The 21,389-nt window shown below is 47.4% G+C and overlaps 1 protein-coding gene across 10 annotated transcripts in view; it reads right to left on the bottom strand.

Annotated features, from left to right (window-relative positions):
* The window catches only part of CELF4 (CUGBP Elav-like family member 4), an 861,314-nt gene that overhangs the window by 90,341 nt on the left and 749,584 nt on the right, over positions 1-21,389 (bottom strand). For 9 of the 10 annotated variants that reach the window (XM_039544851.1, XM_039544847.1, XM_039544850.1 and 6 more), the window contains exons 7-8: positions 20,464-20,611; positions 7,694-7,843 (exon numbers count right to left, since the gene is read on the bottom strand). In XM_039544851.1, the coding sequence (XP_039400785.1) occupies positions 7,694-7,843; positions 20,464-20,611 (298 nt within the window). The remainder of the gene's footprint in view (positions 1-7,693; positions 7,844-20,463; positions 20,612-21,389) is intronic. The other variant, XM_039544846.1, reaches the window with a different exon arrangement.

Below are 21,389 nucleotides of genomic sequence, written 5' to 3' on the forward strand. Positions count from 1 at the left end.
GTGTAAGAGGTGGGGTAGGAGAGAATGCCAGAGAACCCAGTGGAAAAGGAGAGAATCAAGCGAGCCAGGCTGACACCCTAGGCAGAGCACAGCGGGGAATCAACCTGGCAGTGAGATATGAGGGTGGATATGTGTGGCTGTAGCCAAGGTACAAGATGATCTTGGGTGACAATTTTGGCAGTGTGAGCAGATTTGGGCTGCATTCTCCTGGGAAAGGTTTAAAAGTGCCCTCTTATCAACTGTGTGGGTGAAGGAACCGTGAAGGGTACAAGCTTTGACATCCTTTCCCTGCATGGTGATCCTGCCAGGTTCACAACATGCCCCCAAAGAAATCCCGCTGGAGTCACACGCTGAATCTCCATGCTTTTTTCCCCATGCCACAGGGTGTCCCATGTAGCTGGTGACCATCTTGCCTGTGTGTTTAATCCCACCCCTCCAAGGCTTGCCCTCAAAGCTTTTTATGTTGATTTCATTCTGCCATGCGGCTTTCATGCATTCATAGATTGACAGATTCCGAGGCCAGAAGGGATCACTGGGATCATCTGGCCTCCTATATAACACAGGCCATAGAACTTCCCCAAAATAATTCCCAGAGCAGATCTTTTAGAAAAAACATCCAATCCTGTTTCAAAATGTGTCAGTCATGGAGAATCCACCATGACCCTTGGTAAATGGTTCCAAGGTTAATTACCCCCTCTGGCAAAAATGTAGGCCTTATTTCCAGTCTAAATCTGTCTGTTTTCAACTTCCAGCATGGCATCAAACCCACAAAAGCTTATGCCCAAATATATCTGTTAGTCTTTAAGGTGCCTCCGGACTCCTCATTGTTTTGGTGGATACAGACTAACACAGCTACCCCTCTGATCTCTGTGTTGTTACTAGAATGTGTTTAAGACCAGATAGCCTAGCCTAGATAAAGGGGATAAACAGGTTTGTCTTAGACAAAGGAATGGGGGTTTCCTTCAATTTACATATTAGCAGTAAACAAAGCCATCAAGCTAAAGCAGAGGGGGCTATCCTGAGAATGCACTCGAAAGACAACGAATTAACATGGCTCCTGCAGCCAACTGAGAGACGGGAGACTGAAGACCCAGGAGGCCTTCCTGACTTTTAGGACAATGATAATTCCTTTGGGAATATAAGGGCCGGAGGGAGATGTCATCTTTTTCCTACACTTTAAGGAGACAAAGAAACCAAGTGATTTGATCACTGTGATGGGTCCTGGTCAGTAAAAAGCCAGAAAGGATACTGTGGGTGAGAGAAACCATCTTGAACAAAGCCTCTATCTTGCTAGATTATGTTTTAGACTTTTAGGGGGCGTGTTTTCATGTATTTGTAACCATCTCTACCGTTAGCCCTTTTACCTGGTATCACTTAATCCATGCTCTTTTGTCAATAAACTTGTATTGCTTTCATTAGAAATCACCAGTGCTGGGTAAGTTGAGTAACCTGTGTGTCCTTCCAGGAAGCCGATGGGTTGGAATGTTTTACTGTCTCTGGAGAGGCAGGGCTGGCTTTATGAGCCGCAGGGCCCAATTCAAATACCCAGAGGCGGTCCGGGGCTTCGGTGGCACTTTGGCAGTGGGGGGTCCGCTCCGGGGCTTCCGTGGCACCGAAGGACCCCTGTCACCGAAGACCCCCCGGAGCGGGGCCCTCTTAGGCGCAGGCATGGGGCCCTCTTAGGCGTGGGGCCCGATTCCAGGGAATCGGTCTAAAGCCGGCCCTGTGGAGAGGCAGCAACTTTCTCTGTGAGGGCCCAGTGAGAGGGCCTGGTCCCTGCAGTAGGACACTTTTGGGGTGGATTCAGAGCTGGAAGGGTACTAGGAGCAGCCTGCCAGGAGTAACCAGGTTGGGCAAAGCCAGGGTGAGGCTTGTGGGTTGCTGGCAGACTGCTGGGGTCAGAGCTCTGGACCAAAGCTGCAGAGCTACAAGACACCCAGGGTTACAAGGCAGATGGCGACTGACCCCCTTACAGGCCTGGGTGAACCCCCAAACCTCACGCATGGAGACTCTCCTTTGCCTCATATGGGGAAAGCATGGGTTTTGAGAGACAAAGTGCCTGATTTCTAGCCCCACTGTCATCCATTCAGCTGTAGTGTAACCATCTATGTGGTTCAGTAGCAATGTATCAGAATGGCTGCCTAAAGTAGGTTTGAAGGGCTCATTTGAATAATTCATGGGTCCCCCCTGGTCGTCCCCCCCCATATTGTCCTTGAGTATAAACACTATCTAGCCCAAAAAGGGGGCAGGCAGCAACTTGATCACTAAGATGCAGGGCAAGAGGCCTGTGATAAAATTTTCCAAAGCAGCTATGTGAGTCAGGAGCCTCGGTCCCATTTTCCAAAGTGACACCATATTTGTGCATGAGAACTAGTGACAGAACGTGACCTGTCTGGATTTACTGTATACAGCAGAGCTATTAGTAACAGAGGAAAGGGATTAATGGTCACTACCCGAGGCCAACTTCTGCTGTCCATTACAAGGTATAAATCCAGAGTAATTCCACTAGGGTCACAGGCTGTTAGTGGTGCAACGGAGAACAGAATCTAGCCCATAAAGTGGTCAGTATCTTTCTCATTACATTTCTTACGCGCCTGTAAATGAAGCATTGAGCCCTCAGCTCTCATCTCAGCTGGTAAGGCCTTGCCAGCCGACTGCAGTCCCTGTCACCACTGTTAACCCGGAGCCGGTGAGCACGCTGCGGTTGCTGTGACGTTGCTCACAACGTTGTGGCAAAAAGGATTAGGCTTTTGCTCCTGCTATATGTTATGACACACCGCCGTGTTCAGTGGCGCTCTGAACTGAGATGCCGAAAGGCCAAAGGGCTGTCAGATAAACTAGCACAACTCCCCAAATGGCCTGAGGTTAGCGTAAAAGGAAGGAAAATATTAGTTCCCTGGATGGAATCCCTAACTGTGAGAGAATCTCAGAACAGTGAATTCTGGCCAGGCGTGGCAGGTGTAAGAGCAGGGCAAGCTTGCCTGCAGCTGACAGATCTGCAGCGGTATTGCATGGGATCCGTTGGTAGGTCACAACAGCACAGTGCAGTGCAGCTGCAGGCACGGAGGCTGAGAATACACCCTTGACAAGCAGGGATAGGTGCACTCATGCTGCCTAATTTCAAAACCATCTCAAACACGATGGGTTCAAAAGTTCGACCTGAACTTGAATGATACTGGGTTTCTGTCCTCTGCCTGCCCGGGAGGAAAGAATGGTAAAAAGGAGCAAGGGAGGAGAGAGAAAAAGAAAGAGGTTTTCTTTTTAGATGTGTGGGCTGCACCTACTGTGACTGCACTCCCCGGGTTTTGTTTTTAAGTTTTTATTTAATAAAAATGAACAGAAAAAAATCCAATGAAAAATAAAAGGAAGGGAATTACATGATGCCTTTGTGTTTCAAAGACAGTGGTTTTTTGGTGGAATCATAGACTATCAGGGTTGGAAGGGACCTCAGGAGGTATCTAGTCCAACCCCCTCTTCAATGCAGGACTGATCCCCAGACAGATTTTTGCCCCAAATCCCTAAACAACCCCCTCAATTGAACTCACCACTCTAGGTTTAGCAAGTGAATGCTCAAACCACTGAGCTACCCCTCCCCCTAGTTTATGTGTGACAGACAGATAGATAGAGGGGGTGTCTGGGGATGGATGGATAGATAGAGGGGGTGTCTGGGGATAGATAGATAAATAGATAGAGGGGGTGTCTGGGGATGGATGGATAGATAGAGGGGGTGTCTGGGGATAGATAGATAGAGGGGGTGTCTGGGGATGGATGGATAGATAGATGGGGGGTGTCTGGGGATAGATAGATAGATAGAGGGGGTGTCTGGGGATAGATAGATAGAGGGGGTGGCTGGGGATGGATGGATAGATAGATAGAGGGGGTGTCTGGGGATAGATAGATAGATAGATAGAGGGGGTGTCTGGGGATAGATAGATAGAGGGGGTGGCTGGGGATGGATGGATAGATAGATAGAGCGGGTGTCTGGGGATAGATAGAGAGAGAGGGTGTCTGGGGATGGATGGATAGATAGATAGAGGGGGTGTCTGGGGATAGATAGATAGATAGAGGGGGTGTCTGGGGATAGATAGATAGATAGGCTTCATGATTAATGGAATTTACATTGATTCTGACACTCCGGACCATATGTATCTAAAGATAGCGGTTGTTCTCTGTTTTGCTACTTTCATGCAGGGAAGGCAGTGGGTCAAATTCTGCCAGATGTTACAATGGTATAAACCCACAACGGAATTGTTCAGCGTTTACAGAAGAGTAACTGAGAGCTGAATTGGGTCACAAAGTGCTATATATGCTGCTAAATAAATAAATAATAATAAATGTTCCTGGACATTTTTGTGCCAGACTTATACTGTAAACCAGAGGCTGGTGAAAGCTGGGAGGGGAGATGTTGTTTGGGGCTGTGAACATACGTATCAGGGGAGATTGTGTTTGTTTCCTGTGCAATCTATGGGTGTAGAGGTGGTTACATACGCTGTTTTAAAATGTTATTACAATTGTTGTATATGGAACCATAGAACCACAATGCCAATATCAGATATTTCAGAGGAGGGTGCAAGTTATCTCTTAATGGACAATGATAGAATAAACTGCTGAACACTGAAAATTTCTTCCTAACCTAGGCATTTGGCTTCTAGCATGAGGGTTTGTGTCCTTCATACGTTTTTATCCAGTCTAATATAACCGTAGCTGTTCTCATTATCCATATAAGTGTCTAATCCTCTTTTGAGTCCTGCTAAGCTCTTGGCCTCAATAATACCTCATGGCAATGACTAAAGTTTTGGAAATTGCACAGAGCCTGAGACAGGTACAGAAAGGAAGTTGGAAGCGATACACACAATAAAATAAATCAATCCTATTTTGGGAACGCTCGGATCCAGGCTTGTTCTCTGGGCCATCTCAAGCTGGGACAAGAACCACTGAAACAGTAGGCTAGGATTTGACCCATTGAGATCTCTGGAGAAACGTCTGATTGACTTCAGTGAGAGCAGGGTTAGGCAAAGGCTGATTGGTAATATGCTGCAATTTCCATAGCAAAGAGATCCACAGAGCACAGATAGTGATCAAAGTTTTTCCAAATCATATTGTTTGCATGTCGCTCCTCACTAGCTGGGATTGGCCAGCCTGGGAGCAATTTTGGTTTCTACAATATCTCCAGCCGAAAATATTTTCATCTTTTAAATAGGGCTGGTGGGAAAACAAGAAGTCAGTTTTGTGAAAAATGTGCAGGTTGTGGAATGTGATTTCTTTCCCCATTGGAATGAAAACTGAGACCCTTTTGAAATATTTTAGTAAAAAACAAACAAACAAACAGAAAATAACTCTCTCTTGCTTGCTGTCTCCTGATTTGACCAGAAATTCCAACCTGGAGCTGAGAAAGCCTTCCCAATGAAAGTTTCACAGACACTGATATGTTTCTGTGAAACATTTCGGTTTTGATAAATGCATTTTCTGATGCAAAACGTTTTGTCGAAAAATTCCTGGCTAGATCTAGCTTTAAGCTTTGGATTTTGTGAAACTTGGCTGAGTTCCAGAAAACTATTTTCCCTTAATGTAAGCCCTGGGTTTTCCCAGGTAAAATAAATTAGAAATCTATTTCTCTAGGTAGCTAGAGGCCTGGGCTAGGCAAACAGTAAAGATTCTGATTTGAAAGGAATTCTTACCAGGGAATAAAACAATATTAATAAAAACCCGCCATGAAGCAGTTCTGCTAGGGTTGATCACAAGGGCCTGATCCTGAAAACCTTCCTTGTTAGTCCAGTTAGTCCAGTTGGACTAACATGGGGAATGGTGGTAGGTTGGACCCCTTAGTATTAATAACTCAAAAGGCCTAATCAAATCATTAGTCCAATTATTGAAGTTAAACGAAGGTGAATTTCACCCAGTACTACTAGGAATCGTAACTAAAAGTGAGTGGCGTGCACTGCCTCAGATCTTAGGTGTTTGTGCAAACATTCCCTTTGCCTGGATTCACATACCTTGAGCTTCAGTTTGAGGGTTTGAATAAGCCCCCAAACTTACACAAAATTGGACAGATGCCACCAACTTTTACCCAGTCTCACATCAAAACCATAACCGAGCTTGGAGACCTTTAGAACCTTTCCTGGGGCTTGGGCTGAGACTGGAGTTGGGAACGAGATCTGGAGGCAGACAGATTTCATGTACGTGCGTACAGAAAGGTTTCAACTGCTCCAGACATGACAGTGACGGGACTACATAAATACACAGACTAGCTAAAATGAGCAGTTAGATAGCTAGATCACCTCACCAAACTATTTCAAAATGACATTTTCTTTTGACATTTAGCTAGATTTGAGAAAGCCAAAAAACAACAACAAAAAGAGTGTGTGTGTGAGATAGAAAAACCAGAAAAAGGAACAAAATGAAGCCCCAAATGTTTTCATTTGACCCCAAATAAAAACATTTTTTGGATTTTTCAGTTCAGCCACCGAACTGAAATAACTGATTATTTGCTCAGCTCTGCTTATATCACCTAAGTCTTCTCCTCTCTCCAGCACATTGGTAAAGTTCCCTGCAAGGATAAGCTCACCTAGTCCAAGGGAATCGCCAAAATGGAAGGAGTGCTTTTTGCATCACATGAGGCAAACTCATTGGCTGAAGTACTGACTCAGTGTTCAACTTTCTAACGGGATACATTCATCGCCACACACTGCAAGGTAAAACATTCCTACACCAGCTGGTGCTTAGCGTTAATTAGTAACATTTATTTAAATCTTTTTTTTATTGTGTATAAAATGGCAAGAAATATGCAGCTTGAAGAGGAATGGATGGTTATGCCGAGATAACCGCACCTCAGAGAAATCTAGGTGCACAGGTGGGCCTCGTGAGATGTTGCTGCATCCTTGGCTTGGATGTGCCTAGTAAAACACCACCTCACATCTGGCGCCCTTTGTGCCAGCCATAGCACACAGGCCATATGCTGAATGCCTATGGAAACTGGTCTAATGCCTCAACCCTAAGGGCGGTTTCTGCAGTGCAGGGTTGAGGCATATTTGTGGTGTGGCGCTGGACCTGTTCTGTGGATACATAAAGGATTTCTGTCTCCAGGGCTGTTAAGTGAGTTGAGCAGGGATACCGCTGGTGGATCAGTGAACGGCACTGATCCACCAAGTGAAAGGCCTTGTGTAGGCCACTGCTACAGCACATGGGTTTCAACACAAGATGGATAGGGCAGGCTAGCTGAGTGCTGATCACACCCCATCCCATCAAGACAGACTCCTACAGTGTCCTCCTTCCACTGTCACTCTTCTGCCCATAACTGAATTCAGGGAGGAGATCCAGAAGTGGGTGTGGTAAGAGATGTAGCTGATGACCTTCAGCTGAGCTAGGCTCAGCACAGCTCCTACAAGATCAGCCAGGAACAAGCCCCCTTTTGGTGCACCTGGGAGAACTACCACACGTGCACCATGTTGGTTTCAGCTTGACCTGGCCACACATATGTGCAGGGTGGACACACGTGCCTGGGGCCGGCTCACCAGGTAAGGTCTCCTGACCTTAGTGTCCAGCTACAAGGTAGCTCCCATGGCAGAGAGAAACACACTGGAGCAGGATATCGTCGCTCAGAGAGAGAGGACGTATCAGATAAAGTTCTCAGGACTGGAGCGTCTTAACAGGACGGAAACCAACTGGGTCTGAGAATCGGGATGGTTTGGCTTACCTGGGTAAGGGTGGATGCCATTAGCGAACACAGCTTCTGCGGTGGGCTGCCCATTAGCCTGCGGTGGGAGGCCAGTGAAACCATTCACCCCGATTGGGGACGGGATGCTAGGCACAGCCGGTGCAGTGATGCCAGGAGGTGTGCTCCCACCTACAGGAAGGAAGTAAACAGAAAAAACAGCCTTAGGATGATGAATTCCACAGGTGGTGACCACACACAGCAAACCCAGATACTACGGTGACGAACACCAGAGGGACGCCTATAGATAGCAAAATTAATAAAGGTCAAAATTGTCTCACAATGCAATGGGGAGTCTGTGCAACAGTTGCTCATGTTGGGGAGCGATTAACATGAGAAAGGTTTGCCCGAGCTTGTTTAACCCCAGGAGTGGGCTTTTCCTCCAGTGATCACAACCTTTAAACTAGATCCTCAGCTGGTGTCAACTGGCATAGCTCCAATGATGCTAAGGTCTGGCCTAATTTATTGGCAAACTATCAAGGCATTTTTTTCTAACCATTGTTTGGCCTCAGAGGAGAATTCTGGGTCTCACCTTCATAGAGCAACTCATGTCATTTTGGTTTAATCTTGGAGATGTCAGCCTTCTGATCTTATGGAATCCAATGACTGGCCTATGGGCATGGCTATCATATGACCTGCCTTTGAACTAGTAGGCTCTCCAGTTTCAGAACACGCTGGGTAGATGGCTAGTCCAAGAAGGAAAAAAGAACAGCTACAGTTTGTAGCATTATAACAGTTACCCCCACAAGGACAGCATTTCATTGGTGCAGTTTCACCCAACCCTGCTATGCACCTTGCAGTTCTGGCTGCACTGAGAGCGGCAGACAGACCAATGGCTAAATTCAGGGGTGAGTCTTGCATGATGCCTACATTAGAGAAATAGGTGTACCAGTGATGAGCCCAATGTGGATATGTGGCACCTCTGTAAAACAAATTCAGCACTGCTAAGATTTAATCTCATAATTTAACAGAATAAGATGCATGGTTCTCATCTCTTCTTGACATTAGTGCATCAGTGTATTTGCACCAGATTAAGTTTTGCTAATGGAGACAGGACCTAAGGAAGTCTAGGGGGAGTTTAAATCTCAGCAGCCCCCCCAACATGTAAATTACTCCAGCAGATGCCTTCCAGACTTAGCAAGACTCACACCCACTTAATGTGACCAGGTGGGTGAGGTAATATCTTTTACCTCTGAAAAAGAGCTCTGTGTGGCTTGAAAGCTTGTCTCGCTCTCTGCCATGTACATTGGCCAAACCAGACAGTCTCTACACAAAAGAATAAATGGACACAAATCTGACATCAGGAATCAAAACATTCAAAAACCAGTAGGAGAACTCTTCAGGCTCCCTGGTCACTCAATAACAACGTGAAGCTGCAGAACTGAAATTAATTTGCAAACTGGATACCACCAGATTAGGCCTGAATAAAGACTGGGAGTGGTTGGGTCATTACAAAACCTAAATTTAATTTCCCAATACTAATATCTCCCTACTGTTACTCACACCTTCTTGTCAACTGTCTGTAATGGGCCACTCTCTTACCACTTCAAAAGTTTTTTTTCCTCCCTTGGTATCCTGCTGTTAATTGATTTATCTCATAAGACTGACCTAACACTTGGTAAAGCAACCCCCATCCTTTCATGTATTGATACCTGCTCCTGTACTTTCCACTGCATGCAGACGATGAAGGGGGTTCTAGCCCACGACAGCTTATGCCCAAATAAATGTGTTAGTCTCTAAGGTGCCACAAGGACTCCTCGTTGTTTTCACCAACAGAAGTTGGTCCAATAAAAGATATTCCCTCACCCACCTTGTCTCTCGAATATCCTGGGACCGACATGGCTACTGCTATACTGCGTACCCACTTAATGTGTCATTCACCCCTCCCTTTGTATAGATTCCAAGGCCAGGAGGGATTATTAGATTATCATGTCTGACCTCCTGTATAGCACGTGCCATAGAACTTCCCCAAACTGCTTCCTTTTGAACTAGAGCATATATTTTTTTATTAAATATATTATATCTGAATTAGGCCATTGACTCTAATGGCATGTAAGAGGCTCTAACTCATGCACCACATGGAATTTGCACCAATGTAGACATTCTTACACAGCAGTAGGTGGGAATAAGTAAGGCTAACAGAGTATAATTGAGTCTAGTTCCCTCTGCCTCACACATCACGTCTGAATTTATTATCATGGTATTTTATTAAGGCAATGCTTAGAGGTCTGATCTGAGACCAGCGCCCAGTGGTGCTAGTCATGGCATAGACACATAGTAAGAAGACCCAAAGATTTTACAAAATAAATAGACAAAGGGTGAGAGGGGAAACTAAGGCACAGAGCGACAACACGACTTGCCCACGGTCATGCAGCAGAGACAGGAACAGCACTCATCTCCCCAGAGCTGCAATCCAGGACCGTAATCACTAGAGAACCCTGCCTATGGGAAGCTGATCTCCAATAGCAATACCTAGCTAAGTGATAACCATCCACCCAGCAGCCATACTCTGACGGAGGCTCCTTGCATGTTCTCAGGAGACCTTAGGTACAATTCCACCACCAAAGTGTGGTGAAAGTTGGGATGGGCTCCCTGCTTCTGACAGAGACATCCTCAGAGACATCATCACACCCCTGCCAGAGGTGGCTCATTACAAATATTTCTGAAAAGCAATTTTCTTTTTGCTTTTGGAAGGGATCAGCTTGTCCGGGTGGCAGGTATTTTCAAAATATTTCCCGGGGCAAGAGTGATTGGTTAATTAGTTAGCTGGCTGGCTAGCAGTGATTTCAGCAGAGGAAGAGTCTGCATGAATTTCAGCTGAAGATTCCAACAAGCAAATGGAGGGAAGATGTTGTTTTAGACTCAGCAGACTGCATAGATTTGGTGATCAAAGACTCTAACCGAGACGACAAAATCTAAGCTTTTGGGAACTCTCAGTTTCTTCTTATTGTATTTCTGTGGGGACTGAACTGTTCAGATTTTAATTTGTTTCCTTTATTTATGTTTATAACTGTGAAGGTAATGTCTGTGCGTCATGTCAAGCTGTAAAAATTAGATTATTATTTGTTTCTTTATTATAAGATTTTATAAAGTTATTTAATTAAATTCATGTCTTTAGTTCCTTCTGGGACTTGAATGTGGGGAGGCTGACCCTGTGCAATCCTTGCTGAAAATCCATAGAGACTGAACTCTGGGTCTCCAGCGACTTTCTATGGGAGTTGGGGTTTTTTTTAAGGCACTGGAGATGGGAAATGAAGTGAACTCTTCAAAGGTTACACAGACACTCCGCTTTTACTATATCACAGTGGATGCTATTTCAGTGCCTTCCCGCTGCCCAGAACAGACACGTTGCTTCTTCCCCTTTGCTTCAGATGTCGCTGGCCTGAAGAAATTCCCTCTATGCAGTATGCGGGGCCCAGGGAACAAGAGGTGACATCCTGAGGTTCAAGGGCAATACCCTTTGCACACATCATCAGTCTGAATGTCACAGAGCCTAGTTAGCATTTCAGTCGCTTTTCCTGATCTCTCCTCTATTTGCATAGGAAATGCGATTTCTTTACTTAAAATTGCAGTGAGGATTTTTTTTGGTTGAGGTTTATTTCCCTCAATTCTTTAATTTTCCTTTGCATAAACCCAGTGGGGGCCGGATCCCGAGCTGGAGTAAGTCGGCGTAGCGCCGCTGAAGCGAGTGGAAGGAAACCACTTTAAACCAGCGGAGGATTTGGTCCTATATGTGGAAATATTTTAATGCGATTATACAGATGGTGAGAGACGCGAAACTCGCATAGAGCAAACCGTAGAAAGGTTGGGGGGCGGGGAGGAATAAATGGCAAATTCTGTACAGCAGGGTGATCAAGGTGTGGCCTGTAAGTCCAAGGCCACAAGGATCAAGATGGAGCACTGCTATCTAGTTATCTACCATGCTAGTATAACACTGACAGACCTCAGTTGTCGGTGGGTGGGATCGAACCTGGGAGCTCTGGAGCTAAATGCATGAGCCTCTACTGCAAGGTTTCTCAAACTGGGGATGCTGCTTCTGCAGGGAAAGCCCCTGGCGGGCTGGGCCGGGCCGGGCCAGGCCGGGCCGGTGTATTTACCTGCCCGTCCGCAGGTCTGGCCGATCGTGGCTCCCACTGGCCACGGATCGCTGCTCCGGGCCAATGGGAGTTGCTGGAAGTGGTGGGCAGTAAGTCCCTCGGCTTGCGCCACTTCCAGCTGCTCCCATTGGCCCGAAGCAGCGATCTGTGGCCAGGGGGAGCCGTGATCGGCCGGACCTGTGGACGGGGCAGGTAAACACACCGGCCCGGCCCGCCAGGAGCTTTCCCTACAGAAGCAGCGACCCCTGTTTGAGAAACCCTGCTCTTCTGCATGAGCTAAAGGCCACATGGCTGTTAGCTAAGCCTGTAGCAGACTCCTTAATCTCTCTCTAAGTGGTCTTGGTACCACCCGAGGGCCCAGAGCACCACACCCAGGAGGTGCGTGGGTTACAGTAGCCACATTAGCAGTACCATTGACAGACAGAAAACTAGATGGAGGGGCACATATGGCAGTAGATGGATAGATGTACGTCTCTGTTTTCCCTCCCAGCCTTTGTCTGTCTTGCCTATTCAGACAGCAACCTGTGTGGGGTCAGGACTATGTGTCTACACAGCACCTAGAACAATGAGACCTTGAGCTCAGTTGAGAAGTCTAATGCAGATAATAAATGATGATAATTAGAGCGGGTTGGAAATGTTCTGGCTGCCATCCCCACCATCTCCTGGGACCCCCATCCTTCTTCATCCTAATCCTGAAAATGGACCTGACCAGACTAGGCCAGAGAGAGGGACCCAGATGGCATCACCACCTCCACCGGCTCCAGTTGATTCCTGAACACCACCTGGTACATGAGACTTTCTCACCCCCACTTTCCGTGTGTTGTTTTCCTTATTTCTTCTCTTTCCTAGCCTCCTTTGCCCTCTCGCTAATAAGAATCTGGCTTAGCTGGTCAAGACTGTAGATTTTGCAACCCTGCTGTAAGCCTGTGACCAGGAAGAGGAAGTTAAATGGAATGTCCTAAGCCTGCTGCTGGTACAAGTTTGCCAGGACTCTGAGTGGCTGATAAGACCATGTGGTGTGCTTGTGTTTTCCAGCAGTGACGTTGCAAATGAAAGCCAACACCAGAGACAGAAGGTGCATTTTCTCTCTTTGCTATTCTCTTCTTTTCCCTTTTGCGTGCGTTTGTCTTGCTTTGTCTTCTTGGAAACGGGATTGAACAGCGGCAGTTACAACATAGCTCCAGCCCATCTCAACTAACCTTTTCCCTTTTTGCCCAAAAGGACAGGTATTATCCTCTAAGAGATGAGACAGACGAGGTTGGGGAGGTGATCTCTTTTATTGGACCAGCTTCTGTTGATGAAAGAGACGTGCTTCCGAGCAGGTTCCTGTGTAGCTCAAAAGCAGGGCCGGCTCCAGGCACCAGCCCAGCAAGCAGGTGCTTGGGGCAGCCAAGGGGAAGGGGGTGGCATGTTGGGCTCTTCGGCGGCAATTCAGAGGGAAGGACCTGCCACCGAATTGCTGCCGAAGAAGAAAGCGGCGCGGTGGAGCTGCCGCCGATCGCGGCTTTTTTTTAGTTTCCGCCGCTTGCGGCGACAAAAACCCTGGAGCCGACCCCGCTCAAAAACTTGTCTCTCTCGCCAACAGAAGTTGGTCCAATAGAAGATATTACCTCATCCACCTTGTCTCTCTAATATCCTGGGACCAACATGGCTACAACAACACCGCAAACATCTAACAGACTGTCAAACAAGAGCTTTTGCCTTTATAGACTAACTCCGGCTAAAGAGAAAGGGAACAAGGGATGGTGTTAAAAAGAAAGCCTTACTTAATGCTTTATATTTCAAATGCATTAACTGTTTCCCCTTCTTTTCTGTATCTTTAAGAAAAAGCTAAAAGGCTGTTTAATGATGTGTTTGCCATAGTACTAAGCAGGCTGAGGTCTTTGTGTACCAAACTCCAAATCTTGTTTAAAACTATTTAATGTTGGGCAGCTTCAGAGTCATGTTAACACCTTTGAGTCTCTGGGCTAATTTATTCCATCTAAATTGATACAACTGTTCCCCGGGCTGCCTATAGCCTGAAGATCCAGCTCCCCATTAGCCCACCCAGTAGAATTTTGCTTCGAATTTATCAAAATAAAATCTTTCGGTTTTTCAAAACCATTTTTCTCCAGGTTTCTGTTTCAAAATTTGTGGGTGGGATGGGACAGGTTGTTACAAATCAGAAAGAAAATAAAATATTATCATTTCAAAATCCTCCCTGAAGCAGAATCCCCATTCTTCTCCTAATAACAGCAGCCCAGCTGCACCGATAACGCATGTTGGGTCTGCAGTACCTCCTGGATGTGGTGGCTTGGATGTGAAAGTCATCCTCTACATTTCTTCCTAGCAAGTTTTGTGGCCTGTTACGCAATGCTGCGTTACTGGGTGGGGACATTTCCAACGCTAGGCTTGTCGTAAATGAATATTAATTGGCTATTCATGAATGGATATTTTCATGGGATGGTCTAGGTTTACTTGGTCTTGCCTCAGCACAAGGGGCTGGACTTGATGACCTCTTGAGGTCCCTTCCAACCCTCCATTGCTATGATTCTATGAATGGCTGTATAGGGTTTTCATGAACGGAGATACATAATCAGTGTGAAATTGCAGTAACGCCATAGTGGACTAGGCCCTAGAGTTGGAAATGTCTTCCCAAGGGTACACTGTATTACAGATGCTTGCACAGAAGTGGTGCAGGGATATATTTCATACACTGTATATCATGGCAGCCAAAGCATTTGGCTGTTATATTGGTATTTACACAACTAAGTTGCAGTCCTCATTCAGTTTCAAGCCTTATTTATATGCAAAAGAGCTTGTGCTCTTTTGTGTCAGGGCCACCAAGCACCACACTGGATGGATTCAGTGCTTTTCAGGCCCTGAGAGCATTTGAATTCCAGGCGTTTGCTGTTTGACGCTCTCTCCGCTCCCACAACACAAAACAAATCTAGCTAATGCAAATATGATAATCTTGTCAGCAGCGGGTTTAAAGGGTGCAGATATAATTAAGCCACTTTTCTATTTGGTTTTGCAGTAGCTCCATTGACTTGTTGTTTATATATTTACCATTGTGTAAACACATATTTTGAAATGTATGGGGTAAGATTTCCAAGTCAAGCATTTCCTTGGCTTTCTGTAAGTCAGCTTGGAATGAGATTTGTTTTTCTATAACAAGAGAAGCAAGGGGAGAGATAGGTGAGAAGGCCCTTGGCTGAATCAATAACCGCTGACATTGTCCCCAGCTGCAGCTGCAAGGAGATGTTAGGGTTTGTGGCAGTGGATTCTCACAGGCCCAGGGAGTTCAGCAGACACATGCTAAGGCGACTTAGCTCTCCGCTAAGCCCCAAAGATCTACCCTTCTTGGGTACCTTGTCTTCTCCTTGCCACCGCACTTCCAAGACAGCACACCCAGGCTTAGGTCTTAAACAGCATGTCCCTTCCTGCTCCAGCCAGGAAGGGGGCACAGGCTCACCAACCACCCTTAGCCTCCAGCTCCCTCTCTTCTTTTCCCAATTTTATCCCCCAGCAGGCTGGCCTGGCTACAGGTCACTTGACTCCTCATTAGGTGACTTTGCTCATTGCCTCCATTGGGAGAGGCAGGCCCAAACTGGCACAGGTGCAGCTGAGCCCTCATGTCTCTTGAAGGGCCAGTTCACCCTGTGACCGGCTGCTTCTTTGAGGCCGGGTCAGGGCCTTGTCACCCCATGTCATTCTCAACCCTAGCTCGCCCACCGACAGTCCCAGCTTTACTGCTTTTCCTTTGCATTCACACAGTGAGACTGTCATAGATCATGGCTGGGCTTCCCAGCCTTTCCAGTGCCAATCGGTCATTCAGAATTGGGCGCATCCCAGAATCCTTTGTGCAGCGCTTTCAGGGCAGCGCTGGGTTGCTTGGTGCCTTGACGATGACTCTGGGGGAATTGATACAATGGTTTGCAGGTCACTCCTGGTGTCTGAGTTACTGGAAATGGAAGGGTCTATCAACCCTCTTGGCCACCACAATTCACAAGCCAAGATTCCCTCTCTTGGGGGGTGCTCTGTGTACTTTGGCCATGAGCAAAACCAGGCAGGCCAGATGCAGGACACCAGACAATACTGCATTCATTATCTCACCTCCTTCCACCTGTCCCCATCACCTACCTCTTCAGGAGAACTATGGAGAACATTAAACCGATATTGTGCTTCGGCCCGGATTTCAAACAGCACCTGCAGTTCCCACTGAAGTCAATGGGAGCTGAAGGGTATTGGTACTTTGAAAACATAAGGCACTTTTGCTAATACGAGCTGGAGCTCTCAGTGAACAAGTCAGACCTCATGCTCCCAAGACCGTGATTGCTGTGGGTACATTAGGCCGGTATGACAGATCTGGCAGAGTAAATGCCGTCCAAGGATGATGCCCCCATGAACCAGAGGATCTAATAAGCTAAGGTGCCTCTGGCTAGTCCTGTTATAACTATAGATGGTCAAAAGTTTACATTTAAAAGGGGCTTTTCAAATTATATGAAAATCTCTGAGCATTTTTTTGGGTCTATCTAGATACTTATCTGGCTGCCATTACCATAGTATCTGAGCACCGCTCAATCTTTAATGTATTCACAGTACTCCTAACAGGAGGACAGTGCTAGTGTGACCATAGTACAGATTGGAAACTGAGGCACAGAGAGACTAAGTGACTTGACCAAGTTCACACAGGAAGCCTGTGGTAGAGCAAGGAATTGGCCCCTGGTTTCTCAAGTCCTATGGTAGTGCCCTAGCCACTAGACAATCCTTCCTCTCCACCAGGGTAGAGTTCAGAATGATCACATTTTTCATCAAAATGAAAAAAAAAATAGTTTTGATTCAAATCTAAATGAAAGATGTTCGGGTTTCAGTTTCCTTTCCCTTGCCTTCTTTCCAGAGGAAAAAAGGGGAATGAAGGGAGTGGAAACCAAAAAAACCACATTTTTTGTTTTGATTCAAATCAAGTTGAACAAAAATGAAAATTGTAATTTCAGTGAAAAACCCGGAAAATTACAGACCTAAAAAAACGGGTGTCACTTCTCTCCAAACTTTCCAGGGAATGTCATTACTGTTTGCCAACCAGATCTATTCTGGACAATGACAGCCTGCGAGGAGGCAAATGGAGACTATGACAGATATTGATCTCCACTGGAGATGTCTGGGAAGTCAAATTCAGACTGGAACAGGTGCAGAGAAGGACTAATAGGAAAACCAGGGCAATGGAAGGCCTATCTGACAAGAGAAGACAAAGACCAGGGCTTGTAGCAAAAAGAAGACTGAGAGGGGGTCTGATTGCCCTCTATAAATACACGCCGGGTAAATACCAGGGTGGGGTAGGTGCTAAACTAAACTAAAGGACAATGTTGGCCCAAGACAAAGGAAAAGCCAGTGGAGGTGGCAGAGTGGTGAGCAGAGGCAAAATGCCAGACTCAGAAGTGAGTCTGAGTTCCGTGTAAATGTGGAGTTAGTGCACAGTGGTGGGTTGTGTTGTGTGCATGCAAGCATGTTCAAACCAGATTAACTCAATCTGACCCATTTTAAAACCACCGTGTACACAAGTCCTACCTGACACCTTTTTGCAGCCCCTTCCCTCAAATGCATTTCACACACCTAATTCAGCCCAAACTCTGGAAGATAGGTTGGAGTCAGGTTCATAGGACATTTTAAAAAATGAAGAGGATGATTGTGAAGTCAAATTAAAAAAGATGCAAGAACGGGCTTAACAAGTGCACACATGGTATTGCTGGGAACATAGTGGGTCCTGTCAAATGGAGTTGGGTGAATAATAGATTTGTTGATTCACTGGCAATTCCAACTTTTTTTTTTAATTCCATTTTGGGGGTTGAAACAAACATGAAACTTTTTGAAAATTTTCATCAAATGGAAAAGTAAAAAAAAACAAAGGAAGTCTGGGTCAGGTTGAAACGAAAGATTTTCTTTTGACTCGACTTTATAAATGTCATTTTGATTTCAGCCAGTGTGACAAAAGCAAAGGATGGCTAGCTTCACAAACCAACCAGTGGTGGTGGTGATGCCATCGCCCTTAGGAGCCTTAGCCCACTGGGTAGGCCCTCATCCAGGATTTGGGAGATCTGAGTTCAATTCTCCCCTCTACCTGATGTAGAGAAGGGATTCTAATGTGGGTCTCCGAAAATTGTAGGCGCATGCCCTACACCCTGGGTGATGTGAAAACCCATAGCTGCATATCCCAGTGTCTCCTGTTAAAGTTGTTCCACTTTGTATAATAAGTCATTGGCGCAGGGACTTGAACTCAAGCCACTCCCTCTCAAGGGAGTGTCCTAACTACTAGGCTATAGAGTCATTCTCACCCTTTTCCCTGGTCTCAATGGCTATTCACTGTCATCATGAATGACTATGACTTGCTACTATGAATGACAATGAATAGTCAGTGGTAATGGAAAGGGAGTGTGAATAACTCTCCACTGGCTTCCCATGGACCATCCATACACCTATATCTCACATCTATCTGAGGTCTAGATTCTCTGGTGACACAGAGTGGGTATAAGTATCATATGCCATGTGGCCAAGAAAAGAGGGTCATGGCTGGGATTCCACTGTGCCCTAGTAATCCTCCACTGTTGTACTCGCAGCAGGTGTAACTTAGAACAGCCTCCAGGCTGCTCTGCCATGTGCTTCTCAGAAGAACTGTGGCCGCCTTAGCCAGACTTCCTGCTAGGTATCAGCCTTCTGCAGCTGCACCCCTGCACACTCCTCACTCAACATGGGCAGCAGCTGAAAGCCTCCATATACCTCCTTAATCCCCCTGCCTCAGTTTCCCCTCCCTTCCACAGCAGTCGTGAGACCAGATTGACTAATATTTGCTCAGCACTTTAAACGGGAAAAGTTTGACCAGAGATGAGCCTCACCAACCTCCGCAGGGGAGCAATCTCACACCACTGAGTGTGTGAAATCTAGGACCAAATCGTACACATATTCCCCAACACCCTCTAAATAAGGCGGCTGCGCTCAACACAAAGTGGCTCATGCCCATCATCTCCCCTTCCTGCTCACCACCCCTCCTTACACAACTCACAGCACTTGGCTTGTTCCCCTGAGCCAGAGAGCTCTCGTTCTCTTTGCTGGGCAGCCAGCAGTGCTTCAGTGTAATGTTGCTGGCCGAAGGGCCTGGGGGCAGGAATGCTCTTTGTTAAAATGTGTGTGTGCTGAAGGCCAGGAGAGCCCTGCACTCCTACAGCCCAGTGATCTGCCAAATAACAGAGATGCCTACAGCAGGAACTGTGAGCTCTCTACTGAGCATCGTTTGTTCCCAGTTCCTCCCTGATAACCCTGCCTTGCGGCTGTAACCTGCACGTGTCCTGGTCTGATGTCACTGCAGCAGTTATTATTTTGTGATGATGTCACCTGGCCTCTCTGCTCTTGGCCAAGCCCCTCCCTCCTGCTCCAGTCTGGCCCCTGCTCTGAAATGGACAGTAGCGGATGGTTCTTTGTTCTTCAATTTCCTCCCTTTCTTCCTTTGCCCTATCACACTGTGCTACCATTAGCATCTCTCCCCCGATGCCCTTTACAAACACACATCCAGACTCACAACGCCCCCGACAAGCCACACTGAGTCTTATCCCCATTCACACTACCGGGGAACTGAGGCACAGAAAGGCCAGATTGAGGCCGATATTGTCAAGCTCAGCTACAAGCATCTAAACACGCGACCTGCCTCCGAGAGGCACTGACCACCCACAGCGCCTGCTAAAGTCAATGGAAATGAAAAGCGCCTAGTGCTGCTCAGGATCTGGCCTGCTGCATTCAAGGCTTTTCTCACCATTAAGGCCAGGATATCAAAAAACCCCACAGAGGGGTGCGGGTGAGGTGCTGGGGGCCGAGGTGTCTGCTCCTACAGGCTCTGCTGGTGTGGAAGATCATGCTTCCTTGTGGTGTTATCCCCTCTGTTGTCAGGCCTCCCCTGCAAATCAGTGCCACCCTCTGGCATATTTTTCCACTCATCCGTTCTCCTGGAGCATAGAGGAGCAGGGGATGTGGGGTACCGGGGGGTGTTTTCTCTGGTTTGCTCCAGTCTACCCCACGTGCTGGCACTGCTTATGGTTTTCGCTAGGCCAAGCCAAATGCATCCTGTTGTGTTTCCAGCAGTCACAGTAGCAGGGTTCCTGCTGCAGCTCTTCCCTGACATCTTAAAAGTGAAGCTGCGGCTTCGGGGGAGCAAGAGGATGGCTCCTTGCCTATGGCACGACAAAGGACGGCGTGGACTTTGCTGGCAGAGAAGGGCCTCAAACCGAAGCCCCCCCTCTCTCCCTGGATTGGTTCAGCTCCAGAACCAAACACCACGGCTCCGGTCTCTCTCTAGACCGTCTCAGACTGGAACACCACACGAGAGGGTGCGCAAAACTTTGGGCAAGTTCAGAATTGACTGCGACTCCAGATCTGGGACCTCTGCCACCCAATCTCACCCGGGTTCCCCCTCACTGCCCTCAGATTTAGGTTGGCCTGAGCGAGGTGACTCCCTGCAGATGACAGGACAATCCATGAAGAATGCCTTTCTGTGTTTTCCTGCTACCCTCTGGGAGCCCCCTGTGACATTCCCCCCTTTCTCTGCTCTCTAGCACAACTACCTCTGCCTGGGAAACTCCCTCCCTAGCCCTCTGCGTCCGACTCCCCCTTGCTGCCCTGCGGGCTCCTTACCTGAGGTTGGTGTCATGGGAGCAGCAGCAAGGCCGTTCATGTTCAGCGCTGCCATCTGCTGCATCTGGGCTGCGGCGAAGGCTGCCATGGGATTCAGGTAGCCCCCTTGCGCCACGGATGCCATGATAGCCGCCTGCTGCTGCATCAGCTGGAACAAAGAGAACAGGGAAAAAATATCACGCATTCACCAGCAGGGCAACTCCGGAGAGGAGACGCTGCGGTCACAGAGCGGTCACCAGAGGCAGCGATGCTGCTGTCCATAGGGGCAGTGCTACCCGTGGAGCTCTGTAATGCAGCCCATGGTCTAAGGGGGCGGCTTCTCTCTGTTGCCAGCGTGGTTCTGTGCTAGACTTTGTTTTGTCCAAAGCCAGAAAAAGCCACTGGCAACCTACCAGACAGCCCAATTTGCAGGTCTTCAATCAGTATCTGTGGGCTCTGGATCGGCCACACCTTGCTATATGCGTGAGATGGGGTGATTTTCATTGGTCTTAAGTCACTGAAGTTAATACATGCATGGCCTAGGACAGGGGTTCTCAAACTTCATTGCACTGCGACCCTGTTCTGACAACAAAAATTACTACACAACCCCCGGAGGGGGAACTGAAGCGTGAGCCCACCCAAGCCTCGCTGCTCCGGGTGGAGGGGCCAAAGCCGAAGGGCTTCACCCCCAGGCATGAGGCCTGTAACCTGAGCCCCGCCACCCTGGGCTGAAGCTGAAGCCTGAGCCCAGGCGGTGGGGCTTAGGCTTTGGCCAGTCTAACACCAGCCCTGGCGACCCCATTAAAATGGAGTCGCGACCCACTTTGGTTTCCCGGCCCACAGTTTGAGAAGCGCTGTCCTAGGAAAACCACAGGATGAGGAGTCAAGTACTCCAGTCTCCGCTCCACCACTCAGTCACTCTGCGAGCATGGGCTGGTCATTTTAAA

Source organism: Mauremys reevesii, linkage group 6, assembly GCF_016161935.1.
Source record: "Mauremys reevesii isolate NIE-2019 linkage group 6, ASM1616193v1, whole genome shotgun sequence".
Taxonomy (NCBI): Eukaryota; Metazoa; Chordata; order Testudines; family Geoemydidae; genus Mauremys; species Mauremys reevesii.